Source organism: Rhipicephalus sanguineus, chromosome 3 (assembly GCF_013339695.2).
Source record: "Rhipicephalus sanguineus isolate Rsan-2018 chromosome 3, BIME_Rsan_1.4, whole genome shotgun sequence".
NCBI lineage: Eukaryota > Metazoa > Arthropoda > Arachnida > Ixodida > Ixodidae > Rhipicephalus > Rhipicephalus sanguineus.
This window is the reverse complement of record NC_051178.1, coordinates 163988506-164010273: the sequence shown is the minus strand read 5'-3', so window position 1 is coordinate 164010273 and position 21768 is coordinate 163988506. Positions and strand designations below refer to the sequence as shown.

The window sequence follows — 21768 nt, the reverse complement described above, 5'->3', positions numbered from 1 at the left end:
GGCGGCCAGGCGAACTGAATAGCACTGCGACTGAATGGGGGACGGCCTATCGGGTCGGCCTGTGCGCTTGATGGACAAAGGAGCGGTAGCTATTAGGATAAACCTTCATATGGGAAAACACGCAGTTCGTGTGTTCTCGCCCATTGGTTATCGCAGTAATATGGCACGAAGCCGCGTAGATCGGCTTCTGCTGTAGAAACCAAATCGCAGAGGCGTAGCCATGGGGGAGAGGGGGGTTCTTTTACTTTCTACACCCCCCCCCCGAAATTTTTCAATTTTGCATGTGTAGCATATATATCTATACACACACGCATACAAACATACTCACGAACGCACATAAAGGTTGGTTCTCGGTTTTTATCGTTTTCACCCTCTGAGGCACGAAAACAGTTTTTTTCTTTAATTCGAAAGTTTTTCCAAGGGCATGCACAATTAAATATATCCGGTGGTCTCGTTGGATCAAGGTCCACTGTTACACAGCCTGAAACTACACATAACACCAAGCATAGGCATAGCGATAGGGGGGTTTGGGGGGCTTAACCACTTCTCTACCCCCCTCGTGAATTAAGTTTCTGGCTACGCCCCTGATAAGAAGGTCACTTCGTATATAAGTACACGTCAGACACCCTTCCTTCGTCATCGCCAGGCATTGTCCACGGTTCCTCGAGAATATATGTAAGGTGTACACATATGATTGGAACTCCTGCGTCGGCCGCGGCACTTCTACTCCTGTTGAAGGCGCTCTCAAAGGCAGCGAACCATTTCCCCGAGCGCCGCGCGCTCATCAGCAGAGCAGCTCCTCTCCCGCTCCTTTGGCGGCTGCAGCATCTCCCGACCTGTCTCGCTGCCGCCGCTGCTCCTGCAACGCCGCATCTCCACCCGCCTCCTCCATTTGCGTCTCTAGCGTGTGTATCTTTAGTGTTTTCTCCCGTACGAGACGGGCCGCTGTCTGCGGAAGCGGCTGAAGAGAAAGAGAGGGGAAAGATACGGTTTAACTCCATCCCCTCAGTTTGCCGTTCGGGTTCACGTAGAAGAGTGTACGTGCGCTGCTCCGGCCGCGTCGGTTCTCGTTTCTTCAGCGTTGCGACGATGCGGTGGTTGGAAGAAGCAGCGATGGCGAGAGGAAAGGGGAGAGCAGCGCGGACTCGTTGACGATGCAACCAGACGGTTAGCAGCCGCATCCGTGCCCCATCCGTATTTTCTTTTTTTCTCTCTCTTAATTGCGCAGCGTGTGAAAGCGATTAGATTATACGGCCCCGTCTCTTTCCCGGCGGTCGGCCCATCCTTCCGCTCCGCCGTCACGTAGAACACCGGGATTCGCTTTCCCCGCTGTGAAAGTTAGCGCAGTCTGCAGCGCCGGTTCAGTCAACGCGACGGTTTTCAAAACATTTCTTCGTGAAGTCTGCAGTGATTTTATGTAGCGACATGCGCAGAAATACGTTACACGTCTGCGTGCACATGTGGAGCTTAATTACGCGCGTCGAGTGAAAAAAGGAGCCCATTTCCGCAAGGACCGCTTTATAGAAACTTCGTTTATGCTAACGTGACAATTTGCGTTAAATGCACTGTGCAAGTTCGGAACGTCACGCATAATTTAACAATGCAGTGTCAGTGAGTTCGGCAACCTGAAAGCGCTTCGTTTCGGAAGACAGTGCGGATCGTAGCTGAAAGTCGAGGCCATGCGCTTGAAAACACAATGTGTTACTGTCACGGTGATACCTTATTCCAGCTGTGATGATATGGTTGGTTGGTGTATGGGGTTTAACGGGCCTCTATAGCATCTCGCTTTTATCGAAATGCGACCACCGCGGCCGGGATCGAGCCCGCGTCCTTCAGGTCAGCAGCCGAGCACCGTAACCACTGAGCCATCGCGGCGGCTCTAAATATAATGATTTACGTACACAGACGACCGCAACATTCATTAATGGTTGTGCACAGCACACACTAAAACTCGGAGGCAGGAATTAGATTAGAGGATTCAGCAGCGCTCTAGATACGCCACCGCATCGGCGGGAAGTACATGTCCCTGGGTTTGTAGACCGCTGCCAAAACCGCGGTGTCTTCTGGGCAGCGGTTCAACACAGCCGCGGGCTAGCTAGGCTGGGGCAGTCCTCCTGCTCTCGCCAGTGCAAAGCAGTCGTTGACCCGATTTTACGAGCCGCGCATGCGAGTGTGTGCACGCGGGGCGAGACGGCGTCGTCTCCGGGATGTCGCCTCCCATGCAGACAGACACGCGTGCGAGACGACACTTGCGCACCGCGCCCCCGCAGGCACTTGTGTCTCGCGTCTAACCGAGATCCGCTAAGAGAAGCACGCGATACGTCGACGCCCTCAACAGGCAGAAAGAAAATAGAGGCGAAAGGGTTGGGCTGAAGTACTCAAGAGACTCATCAAGCAGGCCGGCGACGACGCGCATATTTAGACTGTTCTGTGTGCTTTGTACTTTTAGTTCTTCTATTGTTATTATTGTTTGTAGCAGTAGTAGCGGTGGTGCTACAGTTCCAACAATAAAAAAAAAAAGATTGCGTTTGAAGGTAAAACCGCTGCTTGCAGCACCAGACACATGCGCGCATGCGAATATTTCATATTTGTAATATTATCTATCTATCTATCTATCTATCTATCTATCTATCTATCTATCTATCTATCTATCTATCTATCTATCTATCTATCTATCTATCTATCTATCTATCTATCTATCTATCTATCTATCTATCTATCCTATCTATCTATCTATCTGTCTGTCTGCTGTCTGTCGTCTGTCTGTCTGTCTGTCTGTCTGTCTGTCTGTCTGTCTGTCTGTCTGTCCTGTCTGCTTGTCTGTCTGTCTGTCTGTCTGTCTGTCTGTCTGTCTGTCTGTCTGTCTGTCTGTCTGTCTGTCTGTCTGTCTGTCTGTCTGTCTGTCTGTCTGTCTGTCTGTCTGTCTGTCTGTCTGTCTGTCTGTCTGTCTGTCTGTCTGTCTGTCTGTCTGTCTGTCTGTCTGTCTGTCTTGTCTGTCTGTCTGTCTGTCTGTCTGTCTGTCTGTCTGTCTGGTCTGTCTGTCTGTCTGTCTGTCTGTCTGTCTGTCTGTCTGTCTGTCTGTCTGTCTGTCTGTCTGTCTGTCTGTCTGTCTGTCTGTCTGTCTGTCTGTCTGTCTGTCTGTCTGTCTGTCTGTCTGTCTGTCTGTCTGTCTGTCTGTCTAACTAACTAACTAACTAACTAACTAACTAACTAACTAACTAACTAACTAACTAACTAACTAACTAACTAACTAACTAACTAACTAACTAACTAACTAACTAACTAACTAACTAACTAACTAACTAACTAACTAACTAAAACTTCCATGAGCACAAAGCACGGAGTCCGTGTTTACCGGAAAAAAAGTGACGCATGTATCCTCGTTATATGATGTGGTATACAAGTTATTTGACATTGTGCGTGGCCGGTTGTCCGTCTGCCGGTGATGCGGTCAAGTCGGTCGAATTTGTTCGTGTTTGTTCGTGTTTGTGTATGGGCGTTAAGGTGGATGAAGAAGCCGTCGTGTGATTCTCAGATGAAGCGAATGTACTGTATTCTCATATCTCCGTAGCGAGGATGTATGTTTTCGTGGAGGAGTTTCCCACACCACACACTGCTACCTCTCAGATATAAAAAGGTTAGCAGGCGTCGGTTAGTTCGAAAGTGGTCAAAGGCTGACATTTAGCGCTGCTTTTCTTTGATACCTGGTGTTTTCACGAGCTGTTTCCGCGTTTGCGCGACGTCAGAGGGGTTGTCAACTTGTTTTCATTACGTTATCTGACGCGTCCCGGCCTGCTCCTGCGAAGTTGGCTCCACCCTAAGCTTACTTGGTAGGGGGAGAAGCCAGCTTTCGGTTGTAGCTGGCTTGAAGCGCTTCGACCGTTGCTGATGTGTTGACCAGATAGTTAACTGCGTTGCTATGCAACGCGAAACACCCGTTGTTGTCGCCCTAACGTGCCGCACACATTCGCGGTATTCCCTGATGTAAGCGAGAAATGCATGCTGCGCCATCTTTTAATTAGTTTGAGTAGTGTGAATCCTGATCTCGGCATTGGCATCTGTTGATATAATTTACAATTGTTCTTAAAAACATTTTATTTCATTCCTCCTTCTTCTAAGTAAGCGTTTACTAACCTTATTGCTTTTCACCTCTGCTTAGCTTTTCAATCAATCAATCAATCGCTCAACGTTTACTCCAATGAAATAGACATTGTAGTGACAACTAATTATACGAGTAAATATATTTTCTTGGTTACCGTAGCTGGTATTCTGTTAGCTTATACTCGCAACAAAAATTATCAGAAAGTTCTAGTGCGCATTTCGCTTGTTTACTTATCTAATCCTCTATTCGTTAACTTTTCTTTTCGCAGTCGTAGAATGATTGTTACTGCTGTTATAGTGGCGGCTTCTTCCTCTCCCCTTTTTTTCTTTTTCGAACGAAGAAATAGGGGGGTCGAAATAAATAAACAAATAATAAAAATAAATAAATAAATAAATAAATAAATAAATAAATAAATAAATAAATAAATGTATGTTCGTGTACTTAGACATAGGCACACGTCAAAATTAACCTGGAATATCCCACCCCACTGTATGGCGTGCCCTCTAATCATATCTTGGTTTTCGCACGTTAAGCCCCAGATTTTAATATTTATTTCTAAAGTGAAATGAAGTACCTGGAAGCATGTTGCCTCGAAACTCGAAGTATGTTTTTCGCATATAAGTCGAGAGTGTGTTGTTCGTGCCGTAGTGTTTGCGCGGCAACGTCCGAACATTTTTAAGGTAGCGCGAGATAGGCAGTAGTACTGTGTAACAATTCTTTTTTTTTCCCCTTATCAGCGGGGATGGTGGGGTGGCGATCTAATAGCGCAGCGGGAAGCAAATGTTGTTATAGAATGTAAAGTATATGTTAATTAATTCTAGTGCTTTATTTAATTGCGTGGTTATTCTGACGGTATACGTTGTTCGTACTATATATGCGTTCATACAGACGAGTCTAAATGAAACGCTAACGGAGGAGGAGAGGAGGAGGAGAGGTTGAGGAAAGGAAAAGGCGACCTCTACTCCTCCTCTCCTCCTCCGTTAGCGTTTCATTTAGACTCGTCTGTATGAACGCATATATAGTACGAACAACGTATACCGTCAGAATAACGCTAACGGTGAAGCGACGTGAATACTACCTCTTGTGTGCTATTACTAGACAAGCGGAATGTTGGCGCATAGGCTATTGCTAAAGTTGCTCCGTGGCCCAAACTAATGAAATGTGTGTCCGTGAGTCACTCCAACATGTCTATCACTCACAAAGGCGAATGCGGAAACGTGTGGTCCAGATGTACTGTTTTTTTTTTTTTTTTCGACCAGCTTTTTATCTAGTGAACCTCGCTGTTGCGTTAATCTTGATCATACCGTGAGCTGGCTGTTGTCATGCATGTGCACAATGGAAAGGGGGGTACGAATATGATGATAAACTCAACTACGCATAGTATCTTGGCTGAACACGGGTACAGTACACGCAATTGCAGGCGTGGCGCGAACTCGCACGCTGTACGCGTCTCCCATTTCTTTCTGAAACTAAATGAAACGGTGACTCATGCAGGTATATGCACAGCTGCAACTACAGTCGGCATTTTCCCGTTGCGTGTCGTCCGGCGTTCGTTACTGACCAGCTGGCCGAGTCCGCACTCCGCGCTGGAGTATTAGGCAAGCACTAGGACGAACGCTAAGTGCGCCGACAGCGGGTTGCGACGCATGCGTTCGTGTTTCGTAAACGGCGCTGCAGCTGGCCGCGAACAGTCGGCGCTGTATTCAGGCGCGCATTCATTTTCGCGTACGGTGAAACTAGCGGCGACTCTCGTCCGGGTGGCGGGCGTGCATATTTCGCATACGTCGAAGTAATCTGTGCCGCGAAGGAAGTTGTGTATGACGTACGTTTTGTAGTATTTGTGCGGTTTCGTTTCCGATGTCTTATATTTCGCGCATGCGCCTCTTGTGCAGGCACCTGGGCTTCCGGAGCAGGCATGACCCCCGCCTGCTGCGAGCCCGCGCTTTGGAGGTTCTGAGCTCGATCTGTCCGCTTACCACCGTCCCTAGCTGTTGTTGTCTGTGCCAAAGCTGTTTCCATCTAACGGGTGAGCTAGTCGCTGAGTTTGCATATTTGGATCTTGATCTCAGTTTAACTGTTAAGTTTCTCGGAGGCTGTGTCCAAGGTTGAAGGATTGCGTATATTTGAAGCTCGAAGGATATCGCTTATTCGCACTATGGGAATAAAACAATAGAGTAATGCAATATAAAAAAGAAAAAAAATATATTCAGGTACAATGAAGTAACTGAAGCGTGAGAAAATCGGCGCTACATAGCATATGCCTTTACTGCTTACAATGAAACTTATATGAATGCACGAAATCAATGTTTTATGTCTTTTATTTTTATCTTTGGTGCGGTTACTAGATGTTTTCACTGGATTTAGTGTTCAGTGACTCGTACGTTTATTAAGTAAGCACGTATTAATTAATTAATGAGAATTAGAACTTTGTTTCACATCAGTCTTTAAAAATTATGCATGTATACATGGTTTTGGTTATGTTATATTCACATCAGCAAGATGTTATATCGATAGCCTTTTACGCAAGCAGAAACACATCATAAGAGCAGGAACACATGTATCAACACTGATAATAGGGCACGTCATTGTACCTGAATATTTTTTTCTTTTTTATATTGTATTACTCTATTCTTTTTGTTCCCATTCATTCTCCTCCCCATCGGAGGTGGAGAGTGTAAGTGATATAGATTTTGCTTTTGCTGCACTTGAAAAGAAAAGGTCTTTGTTGAAATGTTGGCTCCAGGCTGAAAAGCCTCTGTTGATATCTTCAACCTTTCTACAGATACTTTGTCTTGTTCGGACATGCTTGGAATCTTAGTACTAAATAGATTGCCTTGCTCGAAATTTTATAAGCTGCCAAGATCAGAGCATCATCATGAGGGATACATTTATGGAATGATGCTATTAGAGGCATATTCAAACCAGCTGCGCTTAACAAGACTGTTTGTTGGCCTAGTTGGTACTTGCTTAGTGACATCTTTTAGCCGCGAAAGAGCACAACACAAAGGAAAGAAACACACAACGACAGGACGGGCGGCACTTCCAACTGAATTAGACTGAGCGCAAACCCAGAAATAAATATACAACATACACACATGCGCAGTCTCCACACCACCTTAGACTATCCAGCTATCAAACAATCTCTTTTCCGATCCATACAACGTCACCGACGTATCACTGACACACCTTTCTGCTTTCTTTCTAATGTAGTAGGCTTCCATCAACTCACGCGCAGTCTGATTCTTGCTTCTGCCTAAAATCTTGATCTCTTTAAAACGTGGCTGACACTTGCCTATGCATTGCAAAACCTGCAAGTGTCAGCCACGTTTTAAAGAGATCAAGATTTTAGGCAGAAGCAAGAATCAGACTGCGCGTGAGTTGATGGAAGCCTACTACATTAGAAAGAAAGCAGAAAGGTGTGTCAGTGATACGTCGGTGACGTTGTATGGATCGGAAAAGAGATTGTTTGATAGCTGGATAGTCTAAGGTGGTGTGGAGACTGCGCATGTGTGTATGTTGTATATTTATTTCTGGGTTTGCGCTCAGTCTAATTCAGTTGGAAGTGCCGCCCGTCCTGTCGTTGTGTGTTTCTTTCCTTTGTGTTGTGCTCTTTCGCGGCTAAAAGATGTCAGCTGCGCTTAGTCAGGAGTCCTCACTACAGAAATTTGTTATAACTTTCTTTCATGTGTATATGCAAAATATGTGGAAGTATTAATGACAAGCACATGCAAAATGGGGCAGAGGTTATTGCCATGTGCCCTTATTTCTTTAATTGCTTGTGATCGGGTTTCATCCGCAAAAAACCGTTAGCACCGTTCGGCGCAAGCCGCGCCGCTATGTTTGAGAAGCTTCGCAATTGTTTCAGATTGTTCTGTTAAGATTATGCACAGGATGCGAATAGCCTAGTTTATTTGGGAGCTTACACGAACACCACTGATAACGCTGCAAGTTTCAATCACTGATGTACAAGGACGACTCGTTCCGCCGACAACCAGGCTACCGACGGTCGACGACTGTGATCACCGTGATCAATGTACAGCTTGCTTTGCTTGTACTTTGAGTTACTTAGTTTTCTGGGCTCAAGTCAGCCCAATAATGAGTTTCGTCTCTACAAGAGTGACTGCTGCCTTCCTCACCGATCCCTTCCATGTGACATTATCATAGCACATATTTGTGCTAATGAACATACACCTTTCTTCTTATTTTATCAGGACTCCTCCAGCCCAACAATGCAGGACCAATTCTTCGACCACGGGCGAGATGCCAACTCGTCTGAAACTTTGGACTGTGAAGAATTCGTCTTTGATTATGACATTCCAGTAGCTATCCTCTGCGGCATGTACATGGTGTTTGGTGTTGTCTACACGCTGTATGGTGAGTTCACCCCTCATGCTCGTTTGAATAGCTCTCTACTTGACCGAGTTGCATAGCCTGAAGGGAAATATCAGCCAGACACAAACTAGGGAAAGTGAGACGCTATTCGCATATAGTTGTCTGGTCAGTGCAGAGGTAGTTAAATTCTCCTGCCAAGAAAACCTTTGTTGTCATTTAAATGTTTGTAGGAAAAGAAATAATGTAGCAAGACAAGTAAAACTCTAGTACATTTATATTTTGAATAGGCACTTTACCTGCAGAGTCGAGCATTTAGTTGTCCTCGGGATCTGTTGCAATGACTTAGTGGCTATGGTGTGGTGCAACTGAATCCTGAGGTTGTGGGTTCGATCCCAGCCATGGCCGCTGCCTTTTGATGGGGACAAAATGCTAGAAGTGCAAGTGTACATAGATTTAGGTGCATGTTAAAGAACACCAGGTGGCCAAAATTAATGGGGAGTCTGCATGCCACCAGAGTGTGCCTCAATATCAAAGCATGGTTTCGGCACATGAAACACCAAAATGTAATTTGTAAATCCTAGTTTTCTTTACACTGGCTGGTGCTTATAACTTCAATATTGTGCAGAATAATGTTAAAACACATTATTTTATAAATGAGTGGTATTCAAGTTGTGTTGCTTCTGACTTGCCACTGCTAGTGATTCTCAAGAGAAGGCATTATGCCATGTGTGTTCATGGCACAGCTAATGTTCCACTGTTACAACTGTTGATTTCTTCCTGTGCTTCCACTACTTTTGCACCCAGGGTATCGCTGCTTCAAGGCTGTGATGTTCCTGACGGGCTTCCTCTTTGGCTCCTTCGTGGTGTTCAAGATCTGCACTGTGGAGAGCCTCCTGCCAACAGCAGGCAACGCAGGTGTCTCCCTCGGCGCGGGCCTGCTGTTTGGCCTCATCACCATGCTAGTGCAGCATGCCGGCCTCTTCCTGACAGGCTTTCACACAGGGCTGTTTGCGGGCTTTGGTAGCATAGCCTTGATGCGGATATGGTATACGCCATCCACAGTGTGGCTGACCGTGGGCATCCTTCTTGCCTGCAGCATCTTCGGGGCTGTGCTCAACCTCTTCTGGCAGAAAGGTACTGTGGCCTGCTCAATGCCCTTCAATGTGATTAGCATTCCTCGGGAACGTGACCCAGTCTGCAGTATGATTCTCTGTCTGTCTCTAATTCCTTTCGTGTTGACTTGGGTCTCAATGTAGTTCATGGTCTGATATGGGTAGGGATGTTGTTTTGAGAGAACCAAGTTTGGTTTCATTAGACCAAATTAGGTCGTTGGCTATTTGCCACTCTTCAGTGAAACTTCTTACTCATCAACATAGGTCACTGCCTAGGTGCCACTGACATATGTGTCACTCTTCCATAAATAAATTCAAAAATGTAAAAATCTTTTCTAGTGCTGGGCAGAATGGAACCTGCATCGTTCATATTCAAACATCTGCCCTGCACAGACACTGCAGCGCTACCGCTGCATGGTTCAGCATGTCTATAGGAAACTGTAGGCAAGAGCCTGAGTACCTGCCTCATACATAATGTTACTATGCAGTAGCAGTATATACAGTGTGTCACTACATTGCTTCAGTCTTAATTAAAGCCAGTAGATAATGAAGCCAAGAAGGTATACGGGACATTAATTGTACTGTTTTATGTGTATTGTAGTAATTGTCATATAGATGTGAAGAAAGTGAAGTGGACTAAAAGGCAACTTTTCGGGCACATAATTAAAAGGTTGCAGGTTCGGTCCCTGCCGGTGGCAAGTTGTCATTTCATCTACTTTACTTTTTTCACATCTATATTATGTTTACTACAATACACTTAAAACAGTACAATTAATGTCCCCTATACCTTCCTTGGCTTCATTATCTGCTGGTTTACATTAAGATTGTGTCACACAAAGAAACGAACCTTCCAAATTCCTTTCTTTTTCACATTCCTTCAGAGATAATTATGGCAATGTCTACAGTCGCGTTGAGGTGGTTTCTGCCATAATTTTTTGCAGTGAGAGCCGTTATGACTGCAGCTAGCTGAATAGACAGCTAAGTAAACGGCAGAGAAAACAAGGGACATAGATTCAGACAACACAAGCGCTCATGTTGCTTTTATCACTGTTAATTCAGATATGTTATCCTGCTAACTTGCTCAGCTCGCCGTCTTAATTCAGGATGCTAACAAATGTAATAAAACTGCTCAAGTTCATTCACTTATGACAGCACACATCAAAAACAAGGACAAAACAGACACATAAAGATAGACAAAGGCGTAAGCGCTGAAGTAGCATCACAACAAGGACGTACATGACAAAGACGTAAGCGCGGAAGCAGTCAGCACTCGCGTCTGTGTCTGTCTTTATATGTCCGTTTTGTCCTTGTTCTTGATGCATGCTGCCATAAGCTATGACAATCCAACTAGCTCACCAGTACATTTTAAGCAAGTGCGTTCATATTGGCTTGAAATAGTGTAGTAGGCATTGAATACAGCTGTGATATATAAGGTCAAACTACTTGCTTACACATGTCTTTCCTTGTGCAGCCCTGACTATTCTAGGCACGAGTGTGTATGGAGGTGCCATGATGGTCGTGGGCTCGGACTACTTTGTGAGTCGGTCACGCCTGACGGACTGGTCCCTGGGTGTGATTCTGCTTAAGCCTCCTCTGCCGCTGTGCTGGTTTTCCTGGCTCATCCTGGCTCTGTGGCCGCTGCTCATTGTCATCGGAGTGATCACACAGTGGAGGCTCACAGGCCGTGGTACCTACCATTCTGACGGTACGTGGGACATATTGCATGCTGCACTCCTTCCATTGTTGCGGTGCTACCATTATTTACACCCTGCAGTGCTAAAGATGGACAAGAAGGTTGCATTTTATCATATTTTTCTCTATTGACACTTCTGAAGCAAGTGTTGTGGTTGCTGAACATGAACTTGGGCTTGCAGGTCTATCCACTGGCAAAATGGCATACATAGAACCTCCCCATCCATGGCCTTGTATGCCACATACACCACAGGCTGTGTCCAACAGTGGCACAGTTATGTATCTGCCATTTGAATTGAATGCGCTAGCAAGGATAAAATGTTCAGGTAGTTAGGCAAATGCTTGGTGTGTTTACAATTTATTCACACACAATGTCTGTCCATGTTCTACAGAAGGAAAATGGAACACTTACTCATAGCAATGCTATAATTTTGTTGTAATAGCATATTAATTATACAGATGCTTAGGCATGTTCGAGCTGTTGGCACCACCACTGTCGTGGTATCAACGGCACATGCGCAGTCCATGTACAGAGGGTTAGAAGGCTTCAAGAGGTGGGAATTACACGCAGTGTGTTTGGCTGCAAAAAATGACAAAGCTAATAAGATGCACTGTTACTGTCTGCTCAATCAGCTCGGTAGCAAAGCCATAGCAGCATTCTACCTGCTGTAGCTGACATTCTCTGTAGCCTCCCTGCCACTGAGTGCATAACATCACATAAACCAAGGCGTGGCTGCTCTGGATATACTGGGATGTGCATGCATTCCCACGATGTTTGCCCATATAAATGACTTTCTTACATACTCTTCCACTGTTTCAATCAACTGACGGGGTTCTTGTACACGAAGCCCAATATATCAACATGCAGATCAATCGGAACACATGCACGTAAATTTTATTGCTTCTGTTGCATACTCACTTTTCTGATTTTTTTGTCATTTTCCTTTATGCGCCATTTTTATCATTAGATGCCATCATAGTCTTTGAAAGATGTTGTTTCGATCACAACACCGCTTTTTCAGCGACCACACACAGTTTGCATGATTGAAGCTTGTCACTAAAACTATCCTTCAGTGTCTTAACAGTGCTACCCAATTGGCCATGCTCCTTCTATGTGGTCTACTCTTGTCGTGCAACATGCAAATAATTTTCTTTCTCCCATCAGCAGTTGGACCATCCCGAAGGTCTCGTCAGCTCAACCTGCAGAGAATAAGGCAAGAAGAATCTCGTGCAGAGCAACGACAGCGCAAATATCGATACCTGTACCAGGTGCGGACTGCTCACGGTGATGTCATCTCTCAGGTGAGACACGTGGGCAAGCCAAGGGAGCTTTGGAGCAGGTAGACATGCGCAAGTGAATCGGTCATTGATATGGCCTCTACTAAATGTGTCATGTTTTACAAGGCAAAACAGGAGGAAGAGAATGTACTGAAGAAAAAGAGGGAGAGAAGGCGAAATAGCTGCATTAGTTAGCACTACTAGAGAGCAACTAAATTTTGGCTAGAGTGACTTACAGCCTCCTACAGGTAACAATAAGCTACTGGATGATGCCAGTTGAAGAGGTGGCCTAACGCAGAGAGCTCGAATGTGTGACAGCTGTTGGAACAGAGCGCAAGCATTTTTGCCCTGTGCTTATTGTACTATGATTGACAGATGTCAAAATGCTAGTTGCAGTTATCTAATTTACAGCATTCTGTGAGTAGCATTTATGTAACCAATTGTGAACATTTTTGTCATTACTGTACAGATGATGTGTCTGCGATTCCAAAGCTACTTTGCTCAACAGTCTGTCACTCCTGTGATGAATTTGCAGTTTAGTCAACGTATTTCTCACTGATAAAACATTGCCTTTGCCAGCGATTGGTCAGTGCTTAACGTATATCAAAATCCTTCATTTGACATATTAAAAGTCAAATGCATTTAAGTCGCTTGCTTCTACGTTTCATAAATACAGTTCTTTAGTATTATTTTTATTATATATTTACTTACGTTGCTTTATTATGCATTTTGGCTAGCTACTTTTGCAATTGCTGTAATGCTTAAATTATCATGCTCAAAACAGAAACCTGTTGACATTAACTTCATTTTACACAGCAGGTTGCTGTGGTATATCTATAGCAGTGCGACAATTTTTCAAATGTGGACGAAAAGTCTTCATACATGCACTGTGTTAATGGAAATCCTATGTAACATACCAAAAACAACCACACTATGAAAAGCCATGAAAGTACAAACTGCCAACAGACAAAAAGAAACAGACCAGCCTTCTTTGCTGCATCTGTTTCATTTGTGCCTTGTCACAGCATATTTCAAAAACTTTACAAGAAAATCATTGACAAGGTTCTCCATCATAATCCCCCAGAGCTGTGTTGCTAGGCCAAAGGTTAACGCCTATAAAAGCTACTGCTATTGTTCCAAATAAATATGGATTGTATTCCTTAACTGCTCACAAATATGACTTGTTTAAGCATTGTGATAGATGCAGATGTTCCTCTTTTATTTACCATTAATGGTTGTGGGCCTTTCGAATCCCTGGGTCTCTCACTGCATGCAGTACCTACCTCTGCAGCCATGGTCCTCTGTCGCTTATCTTAACGCATCTGCTTGAAAACCTTTGCACAGTCTTGCACTGCACTAGAAATGCCTCAAGGTACACTGCACAACTTCAAGCATGCACGATTCCTGCTTTTTAACCAGCATATTCTTTCAGCACAACTGGAACTTTTGAACACAGGAGTGGCAGACGCAAGTGTACTAGGCTGAAAGTTCATATGTTCAGTGTATATTACATACAGCAGCCATCACCACCACCACAAGAGTGGAGGTGTTATCTCTGTGCATGTTTATTTTGAATGAGCACAACGTTTAGTTAGTACTTTAACTGTGGCTGGATTTGTGAGATTCAGAGTAAATGTGAATGCAACTGCAATTATTACAATGAGAATGAATGCAAGTTGTACATTTTGACAAGTATTTTAATGCATGATGACTCATTGACTCGTGAAATACAGTGGAGGTGTTTGTGTCCACTTCAGAAACAGCACAGAAAATGATATGAAGGTTATCGCCAGAGCAATTGTGTCCTGCCATAGTAATGTACCACTGCTTTTCTCCATGTTTGTGGCTCTGTGAAATCTTGGCTGCCTTCTCACGCACAGCTATGGCTTTCTTTTTTCTTTCTTGGCAAAACGAAATGAAACGTGAGCTGAGATGTTCCCGGGGTTTGAGAGACCACGCCTTCTTTCTCTCCCTCCTTTTCCCTCTCCCTGTTTATGTTACTCCTGCTGAACGCGGCAACTGTGGCAACTATCATGCTGTGGCCGACTGGTTTCCCGTCAACAAAAACCTGTTCTGCCTGGCGTTGTGGTGACGCACAGAGCTACATTCAAAGCCTGCAGAAGAAGGTGTGCCCGCCACCAGACGACAGCCTCTCGATGCTCCACTCCGACCTGACACACCTCACAATGCTCAACCCTTCGGAGAGCACGGCTACCACGCTCAGCCAAGTGACCTGAACACGACCTCCGTCGCCTTCAACAAGGCCCGGAAGAAAGCAAGCCGAGGGACGCGAGTGTGGTTGGCCGTCCAGAGGTGCACCAGCTGCAGTCAGCAAGGAGCGACCTGCAGGCGTTTTGGTGTTTATTGATGAGCAGCTGCGCAGGCGTTCATTTGTTGTGTTCAGCAGAGATAGACCTGAGTAGCCTTTGAGGCAAAGGGCAACTGGGACTGAGTGCGTGAGGACAAGTAGCCCGCTGCAGTGTTTTCACTAGAAGTTGCGTCGCGGAGATATCTTCGAGGCAGGCACATCAGTGCGGGGACACAAAGCGTTTCCATACCAGCGACATTTTTCAGTCTTTAAAACTTCTCTCACAATTTCACTGTTGGAATGCAATGCAGAAAGAGAGTGGTGCTGAATGTTGAACAGATGCGGCGGATTAAAGCTGCACTTTTTTAAGGGGGGGGTTGTTTGTTACAGTGAAGAAATATTCATTAACGGTTTTGCGAAGGTGTTTTAAGCTAATGTAGACATGGCAAAGGAGTCAAGAGGCGCAGTCTCGGATGCGTTCGCAAGCCATGCTGAAAGTTGCTAGGGCACAAAGTATTTCTCATCTATCGCATGACGTTTTTTCAGTGTAAAGAGAGGGTGAGGCATTTCTCATGCTCAAGAGCTTAGTGCAGCCCCGGTGCAGTTGAGTTGATGTTTGGGAATGCGGTGTAATTAAGGACTGTTTGGTGTACATAGTTACGGACAGAGACTAATGTGAATGTGTTTCACTTGTGATACGTGGGAGAAAAGGACAGTTATACACTTCTCTTTCCTTAGCAGCCGTAGCGTGTGGCACAACTTTGTAGTGTTCAGTGACTGCCAAAACTACAGACACTAAAACCAGTATTGTGTACTCTCCATAACAAAACACTGAATGCCACGTTCACGCATTCAAGGCATGGGTGTGTAATAGGTAGTCATTACATTTTTCTCTTCACCTGGAGTGTACTCAGCCCCGGTACGGGATTCATTGTGCACATCTGACAACGTCCAAGTTTTCCTTTTTTTTTCTTTTCATTGTTGTTGCTGTGTTCCATTGTACATATCATACGCTGTAGGACATTAAAATGATTGTTTATGACCACTTGGCTGTTTTGGTGATTCTTGGAACCAGATTAGGGTTATTAAACTGGTGTAGAAGCCTGAGGTGGGGCAAGTGGTTGTTTGGCTCTTTACAAAATCGGAGGACGCTTGAGCTTCGCCTTCAAGAGTAGAACGCAATAGCGTAATCGGGCCTCGTGCGCATTGCCTTCAACCGTGCCGCAAGGAAAGGAACGTTTGTGTGCGTAACATTGGCCATCTCAAACTATCCTAGAATGCCTACTGCAAGTACAGTTGCGAGGTGCCCACTACGCCATAATCCTTCCTTTTGCAAATTTGCAAGGTACCCACTATGCGCCTGTAAGGTGCCACGCGCATCTGCCCACTTTGTAATGGGTGGGCAGCTTTAGACCACCCACTCGTTGCGCGATTCGCATGTTTTGACACCTGGTGTGATTCTACAATTCTGCCACGCAATATTACATGCGTTCAAAAGTCTCCTCCCCCTACATGACATCCTTATAGCATTTTTTTACGTAGCTGTTTCAAATGCTGGCGTGGCTCTGTGCTAGAACAACTGCTTGCCATGCACATGGCCTGGGTCCGATTCGCACTCGTACTGAATATTTTTTATTTATTCATTTGCATTTATCTTGAATTTTCGCTCATGGACAACGACGAGTTTTCACTCACAACCAACGACGACACCCTCTGAAACAAGCTCTTTAACACTATCTTGTTAAAAAGTGTTTCACTTGCTCTCAGTTATGCATGGCTTACCGACCATCCATCGTCATGTCACATTCTTTCAGACTACCTATTTTATTAATACTAGAGGAGCGGATTTGTCTATTGATGTCGTCCCCAAGTTCATTTAGGAAAGGAAATGGTACATTTGAATTTAATTCTCACACACATCCACAATTTCAATGTAGTATCTTTTGATGGCAGCAAACAGATGGGAGGTAGAGGCAGTACCAGAATAAAGAAAGGGCCACATAAAGCTTCTTTGATATTACAGCATTTGAGAAATTGCTATTGTAGTCATTGCATGGGCCTCACCACTGCAGACCAGTGCCACCAGCCAGCTGTTATATGCTGCAGTTAGAAAAAACCTTTTTGGCCCCTGCTTATGGAGTGAAAGCAGTGTAATGTTAATACACGTACATTGGTTCGAGAATGTTTATGCAGACTTCAGAGTGCTATTGCAAGTGTCACCTGGTTTGTATGTATGAGGTAAGTACTTTGCAAAAAGAGTCCAAAGACTAGTTTTGTTTCTGGGAAGTCTTTGTAACAACGATAGGAACAATTTTTTTGGAGAATGAATGTGCAACGCACAATTCAGAAAAAGTGTTGTGGCTGGTATAAAGATATAGTACTCCGCACCTGAGTTCCAAAAAATAGATGTTAATAGCAAAAAAAAAGTTTGCTTTCTTGAAGTTGCCTCGATATGGAAACTCACGCGCTCGGCAGTAACTTAGATGAAAAACGCCTGTTTCATATGGCTCATTGTGCAGTGAATAGGCCAATGCTGTAGTTAAATACATAGCGCACAAATGAATCTTCTCATCAGCATTTTCTCTGCTACAGGGCTATTCAATGCAGGCAGGATGTGTTCTGAAGCCTACTAGCTTTAGTATCTGACCCGAGTGTAACCTTATGCTGCAAAAGCCAGAGTGGCCTCCTTATCTAAAACACCAACACTCGTAACAGGGAGAGCATGAAGAAAACAGCATAAGTCTGGAGCTTTTTGTCACAGCAACTGCTGTCCTAAAATGCACTTGCCAACGTCCGAAGAAATCGGAGCATCGCATTATACGGACTGAAAAAAGTTGGTGCAACAGGTATGTGGCCTACATCGGTACATGCAAAATGATTGCAGCATTACATATAGAATAGGAACAACACATTTCGAGCTAGTTGGTTGTTCATACTGGAACTTCTAAAGCAAGCTCTACGCGCTGTTTTCGCCCCAGTTACATATAGACTGAACAAGCTTCACTTTCTGTTCTTTGTGACGCACAGATACAGTATCCACCCATCAAGTGCAAGTTTCAGAGTGTGCATCTTCCATGTGCGGAAAGTACAAGTGCACGGTGCGTCTGCAACAGTTTCTCCAGAAATACGCAACACTGATATTTTGCAAGCAGCGTAACTACACCTAAATAAAAAAGTAAGCACAGTCTTGAGGAACCTGTGTAGTCACTATTTGTAGAAACAAAAAAAGCAAGGCAACTTTGTGAAGTGTCTTGCTGGAAGAAATGCTGACCAACAAGCATACAAACGTATTTTGGAAAGGTGGGTTAACCTTGCCAGTGCATAATACAAATTCTTTTTCGTTCACAAAGACAAAGCGCACTAAAAAGTTCATCTCACAGTTGTGGAGCAGTGGACCACAGACTTAGCAGGTTAATGAGAACCAGCACAGATGTTTTGGAGCTTGCTTTAGAAGTTCCAATAGCAAGATCAACTTGAGAAAGTTTTAAGACTGCCCTCTGGAGAACTCTGTGATATCGGCACACCGCAGGGCTCTTAGCATAGTCAGAAGTCCTGCCAGTGCCAATGAACCCTTATAGGCAGCAGCAATCAAATTTCAGCCTGCATCAAGTCTTGTATGATACAAATACAGCAAAAATTACTTATTTAGCAAGATTATTTCTTGCTCCCACTGATGGTCCTGTTTATATCGTATAAAACTAGGCCTTCCAAAACCAGAAGAGCTTGCGTCACATGCACCTCAAACTGTACTGGTTAGCATACAGTGACAAATGCACTTCTGCCCCAAAATGTGTGTGAGAGCGTGTTTCTTTGGCATCAGCACCTTTGTGACGGCAGTGATAGTCTGACAACGAACAACCTCCAACCACAATGGAAAGAGATGAGAAAGTTATTCACAAGGAAAGCTATTCACTTTAAAAAGGTGACATTTTTTCCTACAGTATAAACCGTCAACAGGACTGCAAGTGTGATATTGTACGCAGTAAGTCTTGCACTGTTTCAGCAGGCAGCGGCTCGAGTGTGCAAGTAGTTTCAAGAAAAATAAAGCTCCTTTCAATGTTGAGTCCAGTTCATGTAATAATTATTTGTGAAAGGTGGCACTCGCAGGTGTGTGTAGGGTTCTTCATTGGGCGGACCAAGTTTCACCACAGCCCTCCCCCCCCTTATTGAACGAGTCTGGAAGAAAACAAGCGTTGCAGGGATGCAAAAATGAAAATGGAGCGTTGATGTTCTTCTCACAATGGCCTGTTTTTGGCCCCCACTTTCCAGGGGTAACAGTAGGAAGTAAATAGTTCTTGGAATACAACATTAGGGGATCCTAGGCTACCATTATTGTCGGAAACCTGCATGGTCATTACCTTGCACGTCAAAGAATGACAGGACAGGTCAGACTGAGTAAAGTTACGGGGCTGACTTGGCCCGCCCCTCTTATATGATTAGGGAGGGTGGCCGGCCCCCCCGTGCACACGCCTATGGTGGCACTCTCCGGCAACAAACAAGCGGAAAGGTGTTACTTTTACGTCCTTTTAAGTGTGGAATGCTTTAGGGGCCCCGAGCTGTCATTCATGTCATCGCTTGGCGTCATGCAGGCAAAACCATGTATAGTATAGTATAGCAAGGGGGCGGGAAATGGAAGTGAGGGTAAAGAGGGGTGAGGAGGAGGGTAAAGCATAGCACAGCCATGTGTGGTGTCCCGCAGGCAAAACCATTTATAGTATAGCAAAGGGGAGAAGGTAAAGTATGGCATAACTATGTATGGTGTAGCATAGCCGTGTTACGGTGTAGTATAGCACAGCACGTGGTGGGAAAGGCAAGTGAGAATGAGGAGGAGATAAAGCACAGCATAGCCGTGTATAGCGAGGGTTGGGAAAGGAAAGTGTGGGTGAGAAGGGAAAGGAGAAGAGGGAGGGTAAAGCGACAGTCATGTGTAGTATAGTATATATAGCAAGGGGGCGGGAAAAAGAGGGTGAGGGTAGTGAGGAAGAGGGTAAAGCATAGCATAGTCGTGTGCAGTATAGAATAGCGAGGTGGGAAAGTGAGAATGAGGGTGAGTGATGAGGGGAGAGGGTGCCACTGCATTACAAATGAAGGTTTCCTTTCCTGCCATGGATGCCTAGCAGGCTGCATGTTTGGAACGCCAGTGTCACCGAGTGGCAGGTGAATCACTGCTCTTCACTTCCTACAGCTTTCACTTTGAGTGAAACTGCATAAATTTTTTTCCTATTCCACCTCTTGTTTCTTACCATTGCCTTCACCTGAATTCTTTCAACTCGGTGCTCATTTTTACATCAGCTGCATGGCATGCTGTCAGCCTCCAGCTGCATTGTTGAAGCACTGACAGAAGCGCAATGTTACAAGGAGCAAGACCATTACAGCTATCTCTGTTTAAAGCTTCATAGCACAAGTCCAGTTATCCTTCAAAGAGTCGGTCCTTTGAACCCAGCCAGGCATTTCCTGCTCTGCGTCAATGCATTTGAACAGGATATTATTGCCTGCAAAATAATATGTGCAAGGATACCCCTAAAAATTGTATTTACAAGAAGAAGCAGGCTGTAAATTCCAGCTATATTTCATAGAATGGCAGCGCATTATCATATATTACTTATGTTCGCCCACAACTAGAGTATGCAGCATCCACATGATCACCATATCAAGATTACCTAGTACGTATGTTGGAAGCCGTCTAGAATAGGGCAGCAAGATTCATCTCTGGCAACTACGACTATCGTTCAAGCATTACACTAATAAAACAAGACCTTGCATTTCAGTCACTGGAAGAACGCCGCACTATTGCTCTTTTATGTCTGTTTCACAGGTACATTTATAGTGATAAATTTCATTGTTTGCCACTTCATTCTCCTATGCGCACATCCTGACGCATTCACAACGCACGTAGTTTCATGCACATTCGTAGTCACATGCAAGCATTTAACTCATCATCACTACCTCGAGCCATTGCACATTGGAGCGATCTTCCTGATCACATTGTATCCATCCCTAATCGTGAAACATTCAGTGATAACCTGATTTCATTGCACTCTAGTATTGTATAACGTTGTTCCATCTTGCTGTTTCTTATCTTTGTTTTTATTCTCTTTTTTTTGCTTTTTGTCTGTATTCCTCTTTATTGTTTTGTAAATACTGATGCCCCCATTACTCAATGCCCTTCAATGGGCCTGTAAGGCATTTTGAATAAACAACAGTATCTAAGGCCAGCCAAGGTATACAAGATGCCACACAACTTTCATGGATCATGAGAAATCATGTCCATTTGGTACTTGATACAAGATCTTTTCGTTGCACACACATAGGATATTTCAATATATGTGTTCCATTGCTTTGAACCACCACAGTTATTAGATTATGGATCGTAGGCTCAGCATAGACAGAGGTTGAACAACGCACGTCACTGGAACCAACCATTAGTATAACCAGCGAGTTGGGGGGTACAAATCCCCCAAATTTTTCAATTTCGCATGTGTATATACACATGCACAAGCATACATAAAGGTTGGTTCACCCCTCCCACTGAAAAAAATTTCTGACTACACCCTTGCCAAAACGTTGGCTGTAGCAACATTCCCTGCTCCACGACTTCTCATTGTGCATGCAACATATGTAACGTGCATAATTGTGTATAACTGGAACACAAAGTCAAACCACAATGACACTGCCTCCAACATCGCGATGGGGTTGGTATGGCCACGCCAGTCTCTTGGCACTGGATAAACCAAACTCAAGTTATCGTGGTAAAGCAGTGCACTTCAGAGGTGATCCTTTGCTTGAACGTTACTTTGCCACAGCTGTCACTGGACTTGCTAAGTACATAAATATAGTATTCTTGCAACGAAGCTTTTATCAAGAAGTTTTGTCGGCTCATTTAGTTTCCTAAACAGCGCTGTGGATGGACCACAATAGAAAGTGTGGGAAAGACAGTGTTTTGA

At 44.5% G+C, this 21768-nt stretch overlaps 1 protein-coding gene across 3 annotated transcripts in view; it reads left to right on the top strand.

The window, feature by feature from the left end:
* Window positions 1–15869, top strand: part of LOC119387627 (transmembrane protein 198) — a 101667-nt gene extending 85798 nt beyond the window's left edge. For 2 of the 3 annotated variants that reach the window (XM_037655076.2, XM_037655077.2), the window contains 6 exons: window positions 5995–6128; window positions 8314–8476; window positions 9239–9568; window positions 11018–11251; window positions 12404–12540; window positions 14616–15869. In XM_037655076.2, coding sequence (XP_037511004.1) covers window positions 8332–8476; window positions 9239–9568; window positions 11018–11251; window positions 12404–12540; window positions 14616–14753 — 984 coding nt within the window. In that variant the 5' untranslated portion in view covers window positions 5995–6128; window positions 8314–8331 and the 3' untranslated portion in view covers window positions 14754–15869. The remainder of the gene's footprint in view (window positions 1–5994; window positions 6129–8313; window positions 8477–9238; window positions 9569–11017; window positions 11252–12403; window positions 12541–14615) is intronic. The other variant, XM_037655081.2, reaches the window with a different exon arrangement.
* Window positions 15870–21768: the final 5899 nt, after the last annotated feature.